Source organism: Ogataea polymorpha (genome assembly GCF_001664045.1).
Source record: "Ogataea polymorpha strain NCYC 495 leu1.1 chromosome Unknown OGAPOscaffold_6, whole genome shotgun sequence".
Taxonomy (NCBI): Eukaryota; Fungi; Ascomycota; class Pichiomycetes; order Pichiales; family Pichiaceae; genus Ogataea; species Ogataea polymorpha.
In genome coordinates, this window is record NW_017264703.1 from 407,162 (window position 1) to 421,132 (window position 13,971).

At 54.4% G+C, this 13,971-nt stretch overlaps 8 protein-coding genes across 8 annotated transcripts; 4 read left to right on the forward strand and 4 right to left on the reverse strand.

The window, feature by feature from the left end:
* Nucleotides 1-8: 8 nt before the first annotated feature.
* Nucleotides 9-3,849, forward strand: OGAPODRAFT_77666 (uncharacterized protein; the record flags this gene model as incomplete). Its single annotated transcript, XM_018356359.1, has 1 exon — nucleotides 9-3,849. Exon 1 carries the CDS (start codon nucleotides 1,579-1,581, stop codon nucleotides 3,847-3,849), a length of 2,271 nt encoding a protein of 756 aa, XP_018209250.1. The 5' UTR covers nucleotides 9-1,578.
* OGAPODRAFT_41055 (uncharacterized protein) lies at nucleotides 274-1,194 on the forward strand (the record flags this gene model as incomplete). Its single annotated transcript, XM_018355406.1, has 1 exon — nucleotides 274-1,194. A coding segment is annotated over one exon (921 nt), but the record flags the coding sequence as incomplete, so codon positions are not given.
* On the reverse strand, nucleotides 3,839-6,022 carry OGAPODRAFT_102302 (uncharacterized protein; the record flags this gene model as incomplete). The annotated part of the gene is made up of 2 exons (XM_018353101.1): nucleotides 3,839-4,669; nucleotides 4,715-6,022. The coding sequence occupies 2 exons, from the start codon at nucleotides 6,020-6,022 to the stop codon at nucleotides 3,872-3,874; spliced, it is 2,106 nt and encodes a 701-aa protein (XP_018209252.1). The 3' UTR covers nucleotides 3,839-3,871.
* Nucleotides 6,023-6,113: 91 nt separating this feature from the next.
* Nucleotides 6,114-7,415, forward strand: OGAPODRAFT_102305 (uncharacterized protein; the record flags this gene model as incomplete). Its single annotated transcript, XM_018353102.1, has 1 exon — nucleotides 6,114-7,415. The coding sequence occupies one exon, from the start codon at nucleotides 6,114-6,116 to the stop codon at nucleotides 7,413-7,415; it is 1,302 nt and encodes a 433-aa protein (XP_018209253.1).
* Nucleotides 7,275-8,587, reverse strand: OGAPODRAFT_95351 (homo-isocitrate dehydrogenase, an NAD-linked mitochondrial enzyme; the record flags this gene model as incomplete). Its single annotated transcript, XM_018357731.1, has 2 exons — nucleotides 7,275-8,483; nucleotides 8,521-8,587. 2 exons carry the CDS (start codon nucleotides 8,585-8,587, stop codon nucleotides 7,432-7,434), a joined length of 1,119 nt encoding a protein of 372 aa, XP_018209254.1. The 3' UTR covers nucleotides 7,275-7,431.
* Nucleotides 8,588-8,623: 36 nt separating this feature from the next.
* OGAPODRAFT_9821 (uncharacterized protein) lies at nucleotides 8,624-8,992 on the forward strand (the record flags this gene model as incomplete). The annotated part of the gene is made up of 1 exon (XM_018357999.1): nucleotides 8,624-8,992. The coding sequence occupies one exon, from the start codon at nucleotides 8,624-8,626 to the stop codon at nucleotides 8,990-8,992; it is 369 nt and encodes a 122-aa protein (XP_018209255.1).
* On the reverse strand, nucleotides 8,636-9,649 carry OGAPODRAFT_77670 (uncharacterized protein; the record flags this gene model as incomplete). Its single annotated transcript, XM_018356360.1, has 2 exons — nucleotides 8,636-9,497; nucleotides 9,621-9,649. 2 exons carry the CDS (start codon nucleotides 9,647-9,649, stop codon nucleotides 9,050-9,052), a joined length of 477 nt encoding a protein of 158 aa, XP_018209257.1. The 3' UTR covers nucleotides 8,636-9,049.
* Nucleotides 8,636-13,906, reverse strand: OGAPODRAFT_83362 (uncharacterized protein; the record flags this gene model as incomplete). Its single annotated transcript, XM_018356692.1, has 4 exons — nucleotides 8,636-10,791; nucleotides 12,825-12,854; nucleotides 13,200-13,244; nucleotides 13,787-13,906. 4 exons carry the CDS (start codon nucleotides 13,904-13,906, stop codon nucleotides 9,775-9,777), a joined length of 1,212 nt encoding a protein of 403 aa, XP_018209256.1. The 3' UTR covers nucleotides 8,636-9,774.
* Nucleotides 13,907-13,971: the final 65 nt, after the last annotated feature.

Genomic DNA, 13,971 nt, shown 5'->3' on the forward strand with positions numbered 1-13,971 from the left:
AGGGCTGCATTTTGCCAGACATGAGTTAAGAAAATAAAAAAAAAAATAATTCTACGGTGAGGCAATTGAAAAACGGGAGGCATTCAGGGCATAGATGGGATACGGCGCACCTGAAAAGCACTATGTGAGAGCTGGAATTTTTCTCACCATTGTCGTCGTTTTTCGGTTGCCAAATGGTGGCAGATACCCAAGTTATGGTATGTCTGGCTAGAGCTTATAACCCGGCTGTGCTGCGAATTTTTTCACCTGTTTTCCATGAAGGCAGCTTTCGTTTCCAGTTTCAATTGCAACGATTGGGCGCTGGGTTTGGCTGCTGTGGCCGATAATGTTGCGGTTGCAGCATCCAGTGGTAAGATCCACGTTCTATCCAAAACCCTTCAAAGTACCAGCACCCTCAGTGCACATTCACGCTCCATCAATAAAATCAGGGCCCTGGACTCGTACACCTTTGCGAGCTGCTCAAACGACGGTACCGTGAAGGTCTGGGACGCGAGAACGAACCGCGAGACACTCATGCTTTCCAACGCCCGCCAATTGCCGTTTCTATCCCTCGACACCAGCTACAACTTGTTGGTAGCAGGAACAGAGCTCAGTGGGTCCGACTCGGAGCTGATTCTCTGGGACCTGCGCAAGCCAACGCAGCCGTTGAGGACGTTTATTGATTCGCACAACGACGACATCACCGAGGCGCGGTTCCACCCGTCCAGCAGACAGCTGCTTTTGAGCGGGTCGACAGACGGCTACGTGAATATTTACGATCTTTCGGTGCCCGAGGAGGACGACGCTTTGCTGCAGGTGATCAACTTCACGTCGATCCATTCCGCAAACTTTCTCTCGCCAAACAGAATATACACTCTGTCGCACATGGAGACGTTTGCGGTGCACGAGCTGAACGACCACCGCACCGAGGAGCACATCGAGCCACAGCCAAAACAGTTTGGCGACGTTCGCGAAAAGTGGGGGTGCGAGTACGTGGTGGATCTGCAGGCTCCGGGCTATGTTTTCTGCGGGTCGAATTCGAAGCACGAGCTGAAGATGCACCGTTTCGACCCTGCTGTGGAGAACTTTGACTTTTCGGGCGAGTCACCCGTATATTTCCCCGATGCACATGGCGAGGAGGTGGTCCGTGACGCGCTGGTGCTGGATAATATGGTGTACACTGCCGGCGAGGACAATTTGGTGAAGCTGTGGAAAACACCGTGCCTTCTGGCGGATACGAGCGCTGCGTTCTTCAGCAGCGCGCCACAGCCCGTTGAGACGAAGCAGCAGGAGCCAAAGCCCGAGTCGGACAGAAAACACAGGAAAAAGAAGCACAAGAAGGACTCCAAGAGATTCAGGCCGTACTGAGGAAAAGGTGTGTGTGCGCGCACGACTTTTTCTGAGTTGTTTTTAAATGTTAAAAAATAAAACCAGCTGTACATTAAAGGTGGTTGAGGCTGCAAGCACACTAGAGGGAATTGCCGCTTGTGAACCACTGAATCAAACTAACCGAGGCCCGAATACCAGGCGGCAGTAGCAAGACGCCCACAGCTTTCCTTTTTGTATATTTTTCAAGTGTGATTTCGGCCTCGAATAGCCATGACCGCTGGAGCCCCGCCCTTGGTATATGAACCGGGCACCGTGTTGACTGTGGGCTCGCACAAAGTTGTCATTGAGAAGTACTTGTCCCAGGGAGGTTTTGCGCACGTGTACACTTGCCGTATCAGTCCTGCCTGGCGAAATCAGAAAATAGCATGTCTGAAAAGAGTGGCGGTGCCCGACAAGCCAACGCTGAACGTGCTTCGCCAGGAGGTCGACGCCATGAGACGTCTCCAGGGGAAGAGCTGCATTGTGTCGTACATTGACTCGCACGCTTCGCGGATGGCCAATGGGGTCGGATACGAGGTGTTCCTGCTGATGGAGTATTGTTCTGGAAACGGCTTGATCGATTACATGAACACGCGGCTGGTGAACAAGCTGAAGGAGCCGGAGATTCTGCAGATCATGGGTGAGATCACGGAGGGTGTGGCGCACATGCACGCTCTGAATCCCCCGCTAATCCACAAGGACATCAAGATCGAAAACGTGCTGCTCTCCAGCGACAGACACTACAAGTTGTGCGATTTCGGGTCCGCGTCGCCACCATTGAGACCGCCCCGCAACGTTGAGGAGTTCGAGATTCTCCAGAACGACATAATGAAACACACTACACCCCAGTACCGGTGTCCGGAAATGATAGACCTGTACAAAGGACAGCCGATCGACGAGAAGTCGGATATCTGGGCGTTGGGCGTGTTTTTATATAAGCTCTGCTACTACACAACACCTTTCGAGCAGAATGCCATCAACGGCAACGGCAACGGTGGGGGCGGCGAGTATGCTATTCTTCACGGCCTGTACTCGTTCCCTCCCTCTCCCCCGTACAGCACAAGATTGAAGAACGTCATTGCGAGATGTCTGATGGTAGACCCGAAGAAGAGACCGACCGTTTTCCAGCTGTTGGAGGAAGTTTGCAAGATGCGCGGTGTTCCGTACCCGAACATCGCCAAGACCACGGACCAGACCAGAAACCTCCATGCTGTGCAACCGCCGCCCATGCCGCGTCGGCCTGCCACGACAGAAGAGCTGGTTGGTCCTTCGGTGAAAACAGATATGGCCAGCAACTCTTCCAGGGAGCATGTGTTGCAGAAGTCCTACTCTGAGAAAATCATGGCGCACAACTTGACTGCGCAGGACCCGTTTGCAAGGCTCGACAAAACCAAGTTTGTGACGGCATCCAATAACAAATCCACGTCGGATCTTGCGCAGTCGTTTGCGCGTCCCGAAGTCACCAGAAGGTCCTCGTCCAAGTCGCGGCCGCTCAGCATGTCTGCCGCGAGTCTACACAAAGCAGCGTCTGGCCCCGTGTCGCACGCTGACCTCATCGACGGCATGACTAGAGAGGAGGTGGTGGAGCTGTCTCCAAACCACCACAACAATATCAACAGCTCTGTCGACTTCATCAAGAGCGCCACTCCTCAGAGAACAGGCGACAGCTTCAAGTCGCGCTTAGCGAGCCTGAAGACATCCAACACCGGCCACCACAAGCGGTCGAGCATTTCATCGATCAAGGACCTTTTGACCGGCGGCAGATCGCGCGAATCGAGCAGAAACCCATCCTACTCTTCCATAAAGAGCAGAAACGCGTCCGGTTCGAACCGCAGCACAGACTCGCTGCAGGAGTTCACGACGATCCACCGCGCGCATTCGAACTCGAGCTCCTCAGCGTCGGAAACGTTCATCGAGGACGAGCAGACCACGCCGCGCGCAGAAAAGCCAAGCGTGCCTGCGCACCGGCCACCAAAGCGGTCAAACTCGATCCAACGTAGAGTGCACATGCTCCTGAACCGCAAGCCGTCGCCACCTCCGGCGAAAACGGCACACGGGTACGGCAAATACACCGACAATAGCAACATGCCGCCGCCGGCGAAGCCCAAGGTCAACAAGATCCCGATCAAGGTGATCACGCCGTCGAGAACGACAAACACCTCGCCGCCGCCGTTTGCCACGCCAAGCTCGATAGCCACGTCCCCTTACTCGCCGCTGTCTGCGTCGTCGTCCTACAGAGATGCGGGCGAGAAGCTGAGCTACCAGGACGCGGTGCTGAGTCGCGTCAACAGCGTCGGCTCGTCAACCCCGTCAACCCCGTTGCGGAACAGAGCAAAGACAAGCTCGAAGAAACCGCCTCCTCGGCCAAAGAAACCAGAGCATCTGAGCTCCAACAAGTCGACGCCGCAGAAGCCGCTGCCGCCCGCCCGCAACAGCTTCAGCGACGACGACGTCGAGGCGCTCGAAAGACGCTTCTACGAGAAGTTTCCCAGTGCATTATAGAACACAAACGGCATATCCACTTTCACTCGCTATCGCTATCGTAGTCCTCCAACGAGTCCTGTATGAAGTCGCAGCCTTCTTCTAACCTCTCCTCAATGATATTGTCCACACCTTCCACGTCGGCGCGCAAGACACGGCCGTACTTCTTGCGCGGCCGCTTGCTGCTCCCGTTTTTCTCCACGTCGCCCCAGCATGGGTGTTTCGCCGCCGTGAACACAAGCGAGTTCTGGTAGAACCAGTCGACCACCGACTCGTCGATCGACGAGACGATCGCGCGCAATGCAGTAGCACGGTCCAGATAGTTCACCGAGCACTTCACCAGACCGCGCACGTCACGGTGGCCGCATAGATGTACCACGCCGTTGTATGCATCGCCAATACCAACAAACGCGATCTTGCTCACCTTGAAGTACTGGATGTAGTGGTCCCAGAGATACAGCAGCACGTCCTGCGCGGAGCTGATGTTGTTATATTGCGCGTCCTCGCTACCAGAGATGGACAGCGGCACGTTGATGTCCACAACGCCGTACTGTTGCTCCAGCGCCCAGTCCAAGAACCGCAGAGACTGATCCACCACGACCGCCGAAGCCGAGTCCAGCGTGCCCGTTACCGGGTCTCTGCGGGCCCACACGCGCGCCGAGTCATGCACAACAATCACAAGCTTGTCTGTCTCGTAGACATCGGGCGAGCACAGCACCAGGTCTCTGAGCGAGGACGAATGTGGTAGTTTCTCCGTAAGAATAGGAAGCGGCACGAAATGTCGTTTTTCAAAAAGCTCTTCTTTCTGGTACGCGCGGATCGCATCGCTGACTTTGAGGCCCTTGCCGGCCATTTCCTCGAACGACACCGCACCCAGCTTTTCCACGAGCCCGTCGTAGTCTCCCATGATGTTGGGCTTCGAGAAATCCTGGCCGTCGTAGCCCGGCTTGAGGGTCTTCCAGTACTGCGATTGGATCTTGATCACGTCGTCGATCACCTCGATCGTTTCTGTTTTCAGCTGCACCGACTTGAGCTCCTCGGGCGGCTCGCCCAGCAGCACCTTGGCCACGCGCAGGGCGCTGCTGGCGATCGCGTCCAGATTATAGCCTCCTTCCAAAACGACGCACAAATTACCCTTGGCGAGACTCTTGAGTGCGTGGGTCATGTGGCCGTACCCGGCTGGTGACACGTGACACCCGCCGATGATGTCGCCGTCGGCAGCGTCAAATCCCGACGATATAATCACGAGATCCGGCGCAAACTCGTGGCACACAGGCATGATCACCCTGTTGAACGCGTACATGTAGTCTGCGTCGCCGACGCCGCCCACGGGCCACGGGATGTTGACGTTGAAGCCTTCGCCCGCGCCAGAACCCACCTGGTCTGCCCCGCCAGCCTTGGTGCCCGGATAGTACTTGCCGTGCTCGTACCTGTGGAGCGAGATGTACAGCACGCGGGGGTCGTCGAAAAACGCCTTCTGCGTGCCGTTACCATGGTGCACGTCCCAGTCGACTATCACGATCCGGCGGACCGACTCTGGGTAGCTTGCAAGAATGGACTTAGCGGCGACAGCAACGTTCGAAAACAAACAGAACCCGCCGGGCGCGTCGGGCTCCGCATGGTGGCCTGGTGGCCGCACCACTGCCAGGGCGTTTTTAACACGGCCCTCCACCACAGCCTTGCACGCCTCAATAGCTCCTCCGCAAGAGAGCTTGGCACTCAGCAGCGAGTCATTGTTGAAATAGACAGAGTCACCTTTGTCTGTGTGTTCCATAAGCTCCTCCTTGGTCATTTGCTGCGTGCTCTCTATAAACCGTAGATGCTCCGGTGTGTGCACGAGCAAGATCTCCTCCGCGCTAGCCTCACGCACAGGAATCTTAACCATGAGATCTCCAATTTGGTCGCGTCCCGACAGCGTCGGGTCGGTAATGAGCCCGTTCTCGGCCAGGATCTTGTATATTCTGTAGATCCGGCGCGGGTCCTCCGGATGCGGGTCGATGTACTCGAAGTACGACGTAAATATCTTGGCGTGGTACCGCATGCGCACGTCGTAGCAAAGGCCTGTTTTCAGAGGCACGTACGCCAATTGCGGCTCGCGCTCCGGCACAATCACCAGATTCGCGGGAACATCCTGGTCCTCCGGTTTGATGCTGTCAAGAGGGCGTTTGCGGTCTCCGTTGAAAGCTGTCTCCATGGGATTATAATATAGAAAATAATGTTTTGTGTATTAAATCTCGCCATACTACACCGCCAGAGAAAAAATAAAAAAAATATTTCATCTTCATATGAAGCTCTACTACGAGGCCTCACGGTTTTTGGACGACCCCAAGAGCGGGTCGCTGCAGAACCGCGTTTTTGGTGCGGCACGCGACGGCAAAATTCAGTCCGATCCCAAACACGTGTACGCACTCGTGCTGTCAACGCTCAAGTACCGGCCGTTTCTGGCCCAGATCATCCGCAAATCCAGGTTGCTGGAGCTCGAGAAAAAAAGCAAGCTGACACAGCCGCTGGCGCTGCTGCTTGTCCACGACCTGCTTTTGTCGAAAGGCGGCCGAATCCACAGCAAACACCACCCACTTAAAGACGCCGTGATCCGCAACAAGACCAGATTGCATGCCGAGCTCACAAAGCTCAAGTTGAAGCACGGCGTGCGGACGCTGGAGGACCTCGTCGAGGACGACGACACGCCTGTGCGATGGTTCCGTGCGAACCTCGTACGCACGACAACAAACGCCGTCCTCGCTGCCCTGGCACATCTCCGACGCGTCGATTGCGTCGCCGACATACAAAAGGGTACCATCTACCACGACAAGTACGTGCCAGACCTATTTGGTGTTCATCCGCGCGAGGCGCTTGTTTCCCTGCCCATCTATCAGTCTGGTGACGTAATCATCCAGGATCGGGCGTCCTGCTTCCCCGCATTTATCCTGGCTCCCAGACCAGACAAGGATAAGATAATCGACGCGTGTGCTGCTCCAGGCAACAAGACTACACATCTGGCCGCTATTCTGGGTAACTCGCCGGAGTCGATCATTGCTTTCGAGAAAAACCCGGAAAGAGCCAAGACACTGCACAAGATGTGCGAAAAGGCGGGAGCATTAGGGTGTGTCCGAATACAACAGGGCGACTTTACCCAGACCGAGCCCAGCAAATATTCGGACGTGACAGCACTGCTTGTAGACCCGTCGTGCTCGGGAAGCGGCATTTTTGGCCGCGGATTCGAGGAAAACGACACCCAGGAGCACACCCAGGAGCGGCTGAAAAAATTGGCTGGGTTCCAGGTAGCCATCATGAAGCACGCGATGCGTTTCCCCAACGCAAAGAAAATCGTCTACTCGACGTGCTCGGTGCACGCGCAGGAGAACGAGCAGGTGGTTGTGGACCTGCTGCTGGACAGCACGGTGCGGGCGCAAGGTTGGCGAATGTGTAGCAGGAAAGACGTGATACCGGCGTGGCCGCGGCGCGGACTTGTGGAGGAGTTCAGCGCCCTGGACGACCCGCAGCGGTGTGCGGACGGCTGTATCCGCACGGTGCCGCAGGAAGACGGCGGAATCGGGTTTTTCGCGGTGGCTTTTGAAAGAGATTAGCAGTGTATTAATTTAGCTACAATCTTCTGATCACGTCGGCAACCACCTCCTGGGTAGAGCTCTTTCCGCCCAGGTCTGGCGTCTTGACGACGTCCTCCTTGAGGTTGGCATCGACGGCAGCGTAGATTTTGGAAGCCGCCTCCGGGTGGCCCATGAACTCGAGCATCAGCGCGGTGGACCGTATCGTGGCTATTGGGTTGGCAATGCCCTTACCCTCGATGTCTGGGGCCGAGCCGTGGCAGGGCTCGCCGATGGCAAAGTTGTCGCCGACGTTGGCCGAAGGAACTAGTCCCAGAGACCCCACGAGAGCAGCAGCTCCATCGGATAAAATGTCTCCGTACAGATTTGGAGCCACAACAACGTCGAAAATCTCGGGCTCTCTGAACATCCGGTACACCATCGAGTCGACGATCTGCTCCTTGTACTGGACGCCAGCATACTTGGCCGGGTTGCTGTCGTACAATTTTCTCACGGTTTCTCTGAAAAGTCCGTCAGACACAGACAGAACGTTACTCTTGTGAGTCACCGTCAGCGTCGGCTGCGAGTGCAAACTGGCGCCGCCAAGCTCTCTGATAGCCTGTCTTTGCAAGGCGATCTCCAACGCAATGGCACCGATCTTGGTGGTGGCCCGCTCGGTGATCCTCTTGATGGCCTCGGCCACCTTCTGGCCGTCTTTCTCGTATAATTTTTCCTCCTTGATGTAGAGGTCTTCGGTGTTTTCTCTCACGATGACCATGTCGACAGGGCGGCCAATGCCTTCGACGCTCTTCACAGGTCTCACGTTGGCGTACAGACCGAGCTTCTTGCGTAAAGCCACGATCGGCGACGAGTAGCCCTCGACTTTGGTTGTTGGAGACGAGACTGCTCCGAAAAGAGCGCCGTCGCACGATTTTTGCAGAACCTCGACGGTTTCGTCAGGAAGCGCAGTTCCTGTCTGTTTGAACAGCTCGAATCCGGCTTTGAGCTCGGTGAACTCGAACTTGAGACCGAGGTCTGAAGGAAGAGCCTCCAGCACCTGTTTTCCAGCAGGAATGACCTCTCTGCCGATTCCGTCTCCAGGAATCAGGCCTGCAATGTTAGCGGGCAATATTAAAGCATTACGTACCAATTTTCAGCGCCTTGGTGGCATAGGTGCGGGTAAATTGTTTGGACAGTGTTCTGGAAGCCAACATGATGAAATTAATTATTTTTCACCACTTTTTTTTAAAATGTTTTCTTCCGTCTGTTACGTTGGAGCGGCCATTTTGTTTGCCAATTCCGCGTACTCTTCGTACCAATTCCACCAGCTGGGCGACGCTCTGCCGTTGGACGTCCAGCTGGAAGCCTGTTTGGCGTGCGTGTTGGTTCTGGTGGGCAGTTTGGCCGGGGTTCCGCGTCCAAGCCCCAAGCACGACATCGTCACAGGCAAGGAGGTGAGGGGATACAAACAGGAGCCGCTCAAGTACATTTATATGGAAAAGGCCACTGAAGAGCTGGAGGTGCAAGGAGTGGCGTTGTTTGAGGAACTGATCAACCGACCGGGATACCTGGCATTGAAACAAAAAAGAGCCGAGTTCGCCAAATGGGCAAACCAATGAGTGCCATTAGGCACAAAAGCAAAGCCTAAATAAAGCAACCAACATGTCGACACACCACTATTTGAAGAACGAGCGCAGGCGCGCGAAAATCCCGTGTCCGCTGGACTCGGACATCGGATACTCGTCTTTCAGTGTGACCTGCGTGGAGCTGCCCAGGTCCTCCTCGTCAGGGACCTCGCGCTGCGCGTGCGCCACACGGCCAGCGTCGTCGCCGTCTGCGTCTGGGTACGAGATGGCCGTGAACTCGCTGGCGCCATCCTCGTTGTCGTATCTAATTAAATCGTCCGGATACAGCACGTTGTTGAGATTCCCGCACTCGTCGTACTCCTTCTTGTCATTGTCAGAAGTGTACCATTGGTTGTCCACAACAAACTTGAAGACGATCTTTTCAAAGGGCAACTCAACAACCTTGGCAAAACCCACGCCTGTTTTGTCCAGCTGGCACGTTTTGGACCAACCGTCGAACGATCCAGTGACGTACACCTGTTTGGCGTCGCTGGACAGCCTGTAGATGGTTAGAAGTCGATATCTTGATTTGATCAGCTGTTATCAGAGAGAATCAACATTAGGGAAAAAGCTGCGATCCGACTGAAAAACTCGCTGATCCGGTGTCTCTTCACGCACATACCATTCGAATCTGTATTTATACACAGTCATTTGCGGTCTGGGAGAACAGAGATAGTAATTATTAGTACCGATGTGCACAGTGGGAAAAAAGATCGGGCTCCTTAAATTGCAGATATACCCACTTGAGAAAAATTTTATATATATTGTCCTAACATCTATTCGTTCCACGCAATCAAAAACATGAAGCCGATGCCCACAAAGATGAAGAAGATCTGGCTCACAAACTTGCGCAATTCTTGTAGTCTTGTAGTTCCCTGGCCCAGTTCCAGCAGCTCCGGCACCACGCTGAAACCAATGTACAGGAATCCGCCTGCAGTGAAGGGCAAAGTGAGGTCCCCAATCTGAACAGTAGTGCCAAAGAGACCGGACGAATTGAGCGCTGCCAGCTTGCTGGCCTCGCCCGACATCGTCTGGATGCCTATGCCGATCAATGTGCCCATATAAGCGCCAATTGCGGTCACAAACTGTGAGCTCATGGCCTGCCACTTGGTGAACCCGCCCTGGATCAAAAGCGCAAAGTCCCCCACTTCATGTGGGATTTCGTGGAAAAACACAGCCAGAGTCGTAGTGCAGCCCACAGTCTTGGAGATGTAGAACGAGGCCGCAATTGCAAGACCGTCGGTGATGTTGTGCGTGAAGTCTGAAATCAGGTTGAGATACGCAGACGTCTTGACACTGGCGTTCGGGTTCGCCACCACAGGCTGTGCTTTGGTTTCTATGTTCTTTTTCCCCTTCTTTTTTTTCGACTTTGGTTTCTCCACAGGCTCTGCAAGGGTATGCGAGTGCGAGTGCGCCGACCCCTCGCGAGTGTGCTCGAGAATGCGCAAACTTTTGTCAATCACAAAGAAAAACAGAAAACCAACGAAAATGCAGAACCCAAGCACACAGTTGCGTTTTCCGTCAACCAGAACAAATGACGCCTTGTGTTCCAATGGCTCGCCCAGAAACGTTTGTGGCAGAAGGTGCAGAAACACGTCTCCGAGAAGTCCTCCGATGGCAAAGCTGACCAGAAGAGACAAGGACGAGACGTCGATGTTGGCCGGGATAAGGGCGAGAATGAAGTTCGGAGGCCCCGAGATGTAGGTCGTTGCCAGTAGAGCATTACCCGCAGGTCCAAATGGGAACAGTTTCGAGAAAACGTACTCTGCGTAGTTAAGACCCTCCTCCTCTTGCTCCAAGTGCTGGTTCAGCTCCCGAACCACTTTGCAATGGTCCAGCTCCTGGTTCAGGGTGTCCAAATCGAGCACACCATCCTCATGGAACAGCGGCTTTGAACGAATTGCCGGCTTGGAAAATGAAAATGCCGCCCCAAGGGCCAGCAGCGTAAACACCGAAACCAGTCTTGAACAAAGCATAAATAAAAGTAAAGAAAAAAAAACTAAAAGCCATTTTATATCATGTTGCGCAGAGAGCCCACCACCATTAAATTGACTCCGGACGACGTGAAGGAGTTTTACCGCGAACAGACGTACAACACGATTTCTGGCTCCTCGGAGCCGGCAGAGAACCAGAATCTTGCGACGGAAACGCAGCAACGGTCGATCAAAGAGCGCATCTTGGGAGAGCGTGGGCGCAGCCAGTAAGCACAGGGATATCCTTAGCCCACCTTACATGCTCCCAATACCCATCAGCTTGAGATGTGTCCTTTTTTTAGATCTTTGCTCTACGGCGAGTCGCTGGCTAAATAGTGAGTGGTGTTTGGTGTTTATTTATATTTATTGCCCCAATTCCATTTTTTTATTTTCGCGTCATGTCTACAAGAAGATCCACCCGGCTTCAGGCCCATCCCGACCGGTCGCTGAACTACTCAGTCGACCTGTCTGACAGCGAGTCGAGTGGGGCAAGCGAGAAGGAGAACGAGTACCAGCCAAACAAGCGTGCTACGCGTAAACCAAACAAGACTTCACGCGGCCCCAAGAGACGCAAAACCGTGCCAAATAACATCGACCAGCTCGAGAATTTCCAGGAAAATCCCATTTTTGAGACGCTGAGCCACGCAGAGGTCGCCGTAGCCGAGCTGGCCGCCTCGTGGCTCGACCAGTTCGAGGAGGATAAGTACGACGCAGTCAAGGATATGCTGAACTTTGTTTTGAGAGCGTGCGGGTGCGTGACGCTTGTGGCGAAGCATGACGTGGCAAACGCAGACTCGTCCAAGGAAACGGTAGCAGAGATTCAGGCGATGTTTGAAAAACAGGGCTCCCACGAGTATCCTTTGGGTCTTGCTGGCAACTCCAAGAACGCCAACTGGAAAGACTTTAAAAAGAGGTGTTTGGAGTTTGTGGACCAGGTTTTGGTGGCAGCGAGCGAAAAGGGCACTTTGTATGAGGACGACGAGCTGGTGGAGCTGCTGGTCACGTGGCTGGGAGCCCTCACCACCTCGAACGCGCGACCTCTGCGGTATGCTTCCACGCTTTTGTGTCTGCAGATGGAAACGACGCTGTGCTCGCTTGTGGCGCAAACCTCGACGGCTGTGAACCGCGCACAACGCCAGCTGACGAACGAACAACGCAACATCGACAATTTGCTGAAAAAAGCCCGTTCAGGTGCTAAGCTTGCCGCTGCCAAAGACCGTGCTGCGCAGATCGAGCAGAATTGCCAACTATACAGCGAGCACAAGACCTATCTGGAGACGTTTCTCCAAGACATATTCAACACCACATTTGCTCACAGATACAGAGACACGGATGCGCAGATCCGCCAGGAGTGCGTGAGACACTTGAGCTACTGGATCGACCTGTACCCCGAGTATTTCTTAGAGAGCATATACATTCGGTATCTGGGGTGGCTGATGACGGACCAGGACGTGGCGGTGCGGCACGAGGTGCTGCGCGTGGTGCTCAGACTGTACCAAACGCAGTCGATGGTGGCCGCTCTGCGGCAGTTCACCAGCCACTTTAAAGAAAAACTCATTGAGATGGCCTTTTACGAGACAGATGCACGGGTCCGCAGCAACTGTGTGCAGGTTTTGACGGAGATCTCCAGGATGGGCTTCTTGGATACAGAGGAGGTTGTCAAGGTTGCTAGTTTGATTTTTGTCGATGACGAGGACCTCATCTTCCAAAAGGGCCGGACCGCGACGCGACTGGTCAAGGACCTGGCCAAGTTCATCGCCACAGTTGAGGCGCAGTCGCTGGCCGAGTTTATGGAGTCCAACAATGCTACTGTTGAGAAGGTGGCAGGCTCCCTTGAGCTCAGCGTCAAAGACCTGCTCAAGTTCCACGGGATGTCGCAGATGCTTGTCGAGGCAGAAATGTATTACAACTCGGATGTGGCCACCAAAGCTATCAAGATGCGGTCTTACAACTCTCGGCCAGCCAAACTCGTTCGCGTTTGTCAGAACCTGTTTGCTCTGCCACGGTACCACGCCGACGGCGCGCTCGAGACACTGTGTGGCTATATCTTGTACGACTTCTCTGCCAACGCGGAAATTGCCAAAATCCAGCACCACATAGAGCTGTCTCACGCACAGGCGTTTTTCGTGCTTGGTCTGATTTCCGCAGCAGCAACCATCTATTGCGAGGCGGACGCGAACGAATTCCACCAGCAGCTGTTCGCAAAAAAGCAGGACGACCAGACCAACGACAGAATGCTGTATCTGGGCAAGCTTGTTGCACAGCTGGACTTGCTATTCGACGTGTGCAAGAAAACGCATCTCTCAGTGTTTCTGGGTCTGTTCACCCAATTGGTCAAACATAGGGTCTGCGAGACACTGGACCAGACAGAAACGGAGACTAAAATTACGGCACAGCTGCTGAAAACGTTTAGAGAGGACCAGCTGAGCTCTTACGCTCCAGAGTCTCCGGAGTACTTCAACTCGATTAATTTCCAATTCGCGCAACTCTTCGAGCACCTCAACATTGACATGGTGCAGGTCTCGCTGAAAGTTGACGAGGTGGCGCAGGAACTCGCCGAGGAGCTCACTCTAGCGATCAAGGACGCCGACCGGTTGCAGGTTGGTAGCACGCTGTGCAAAATGATGCTGCTACGTGGCTCAGCCACCAAATCGCGACTTTTGACTCAACTCATGCCGCTGATCGACGACATCTGCTCTTGCACAGCGTCGCTGCCATTGTCTGACGAGCTGGACGAGCTGGTCGCGTCCAACAAGGCATCAGAGTATTTCACGTGTCTGCTTTTCCTAGTGGCGGAAAACCTCGAGACGCTGACCAACAAGCTCAAGGTCGATCCCGACGCTGAGGTGCTCGACGAACTGCACCGCCACCTGTCGCCGTTGGCACCGGTAAAACGTGCTTTGCTGGACCTGGTTGCGTCACGTGCACAAAACATCGATATTTGGTACGCCGTCTGCAACCTGTATCTGGACGTGTTCACCACGCTGAACCTGCTCAAGT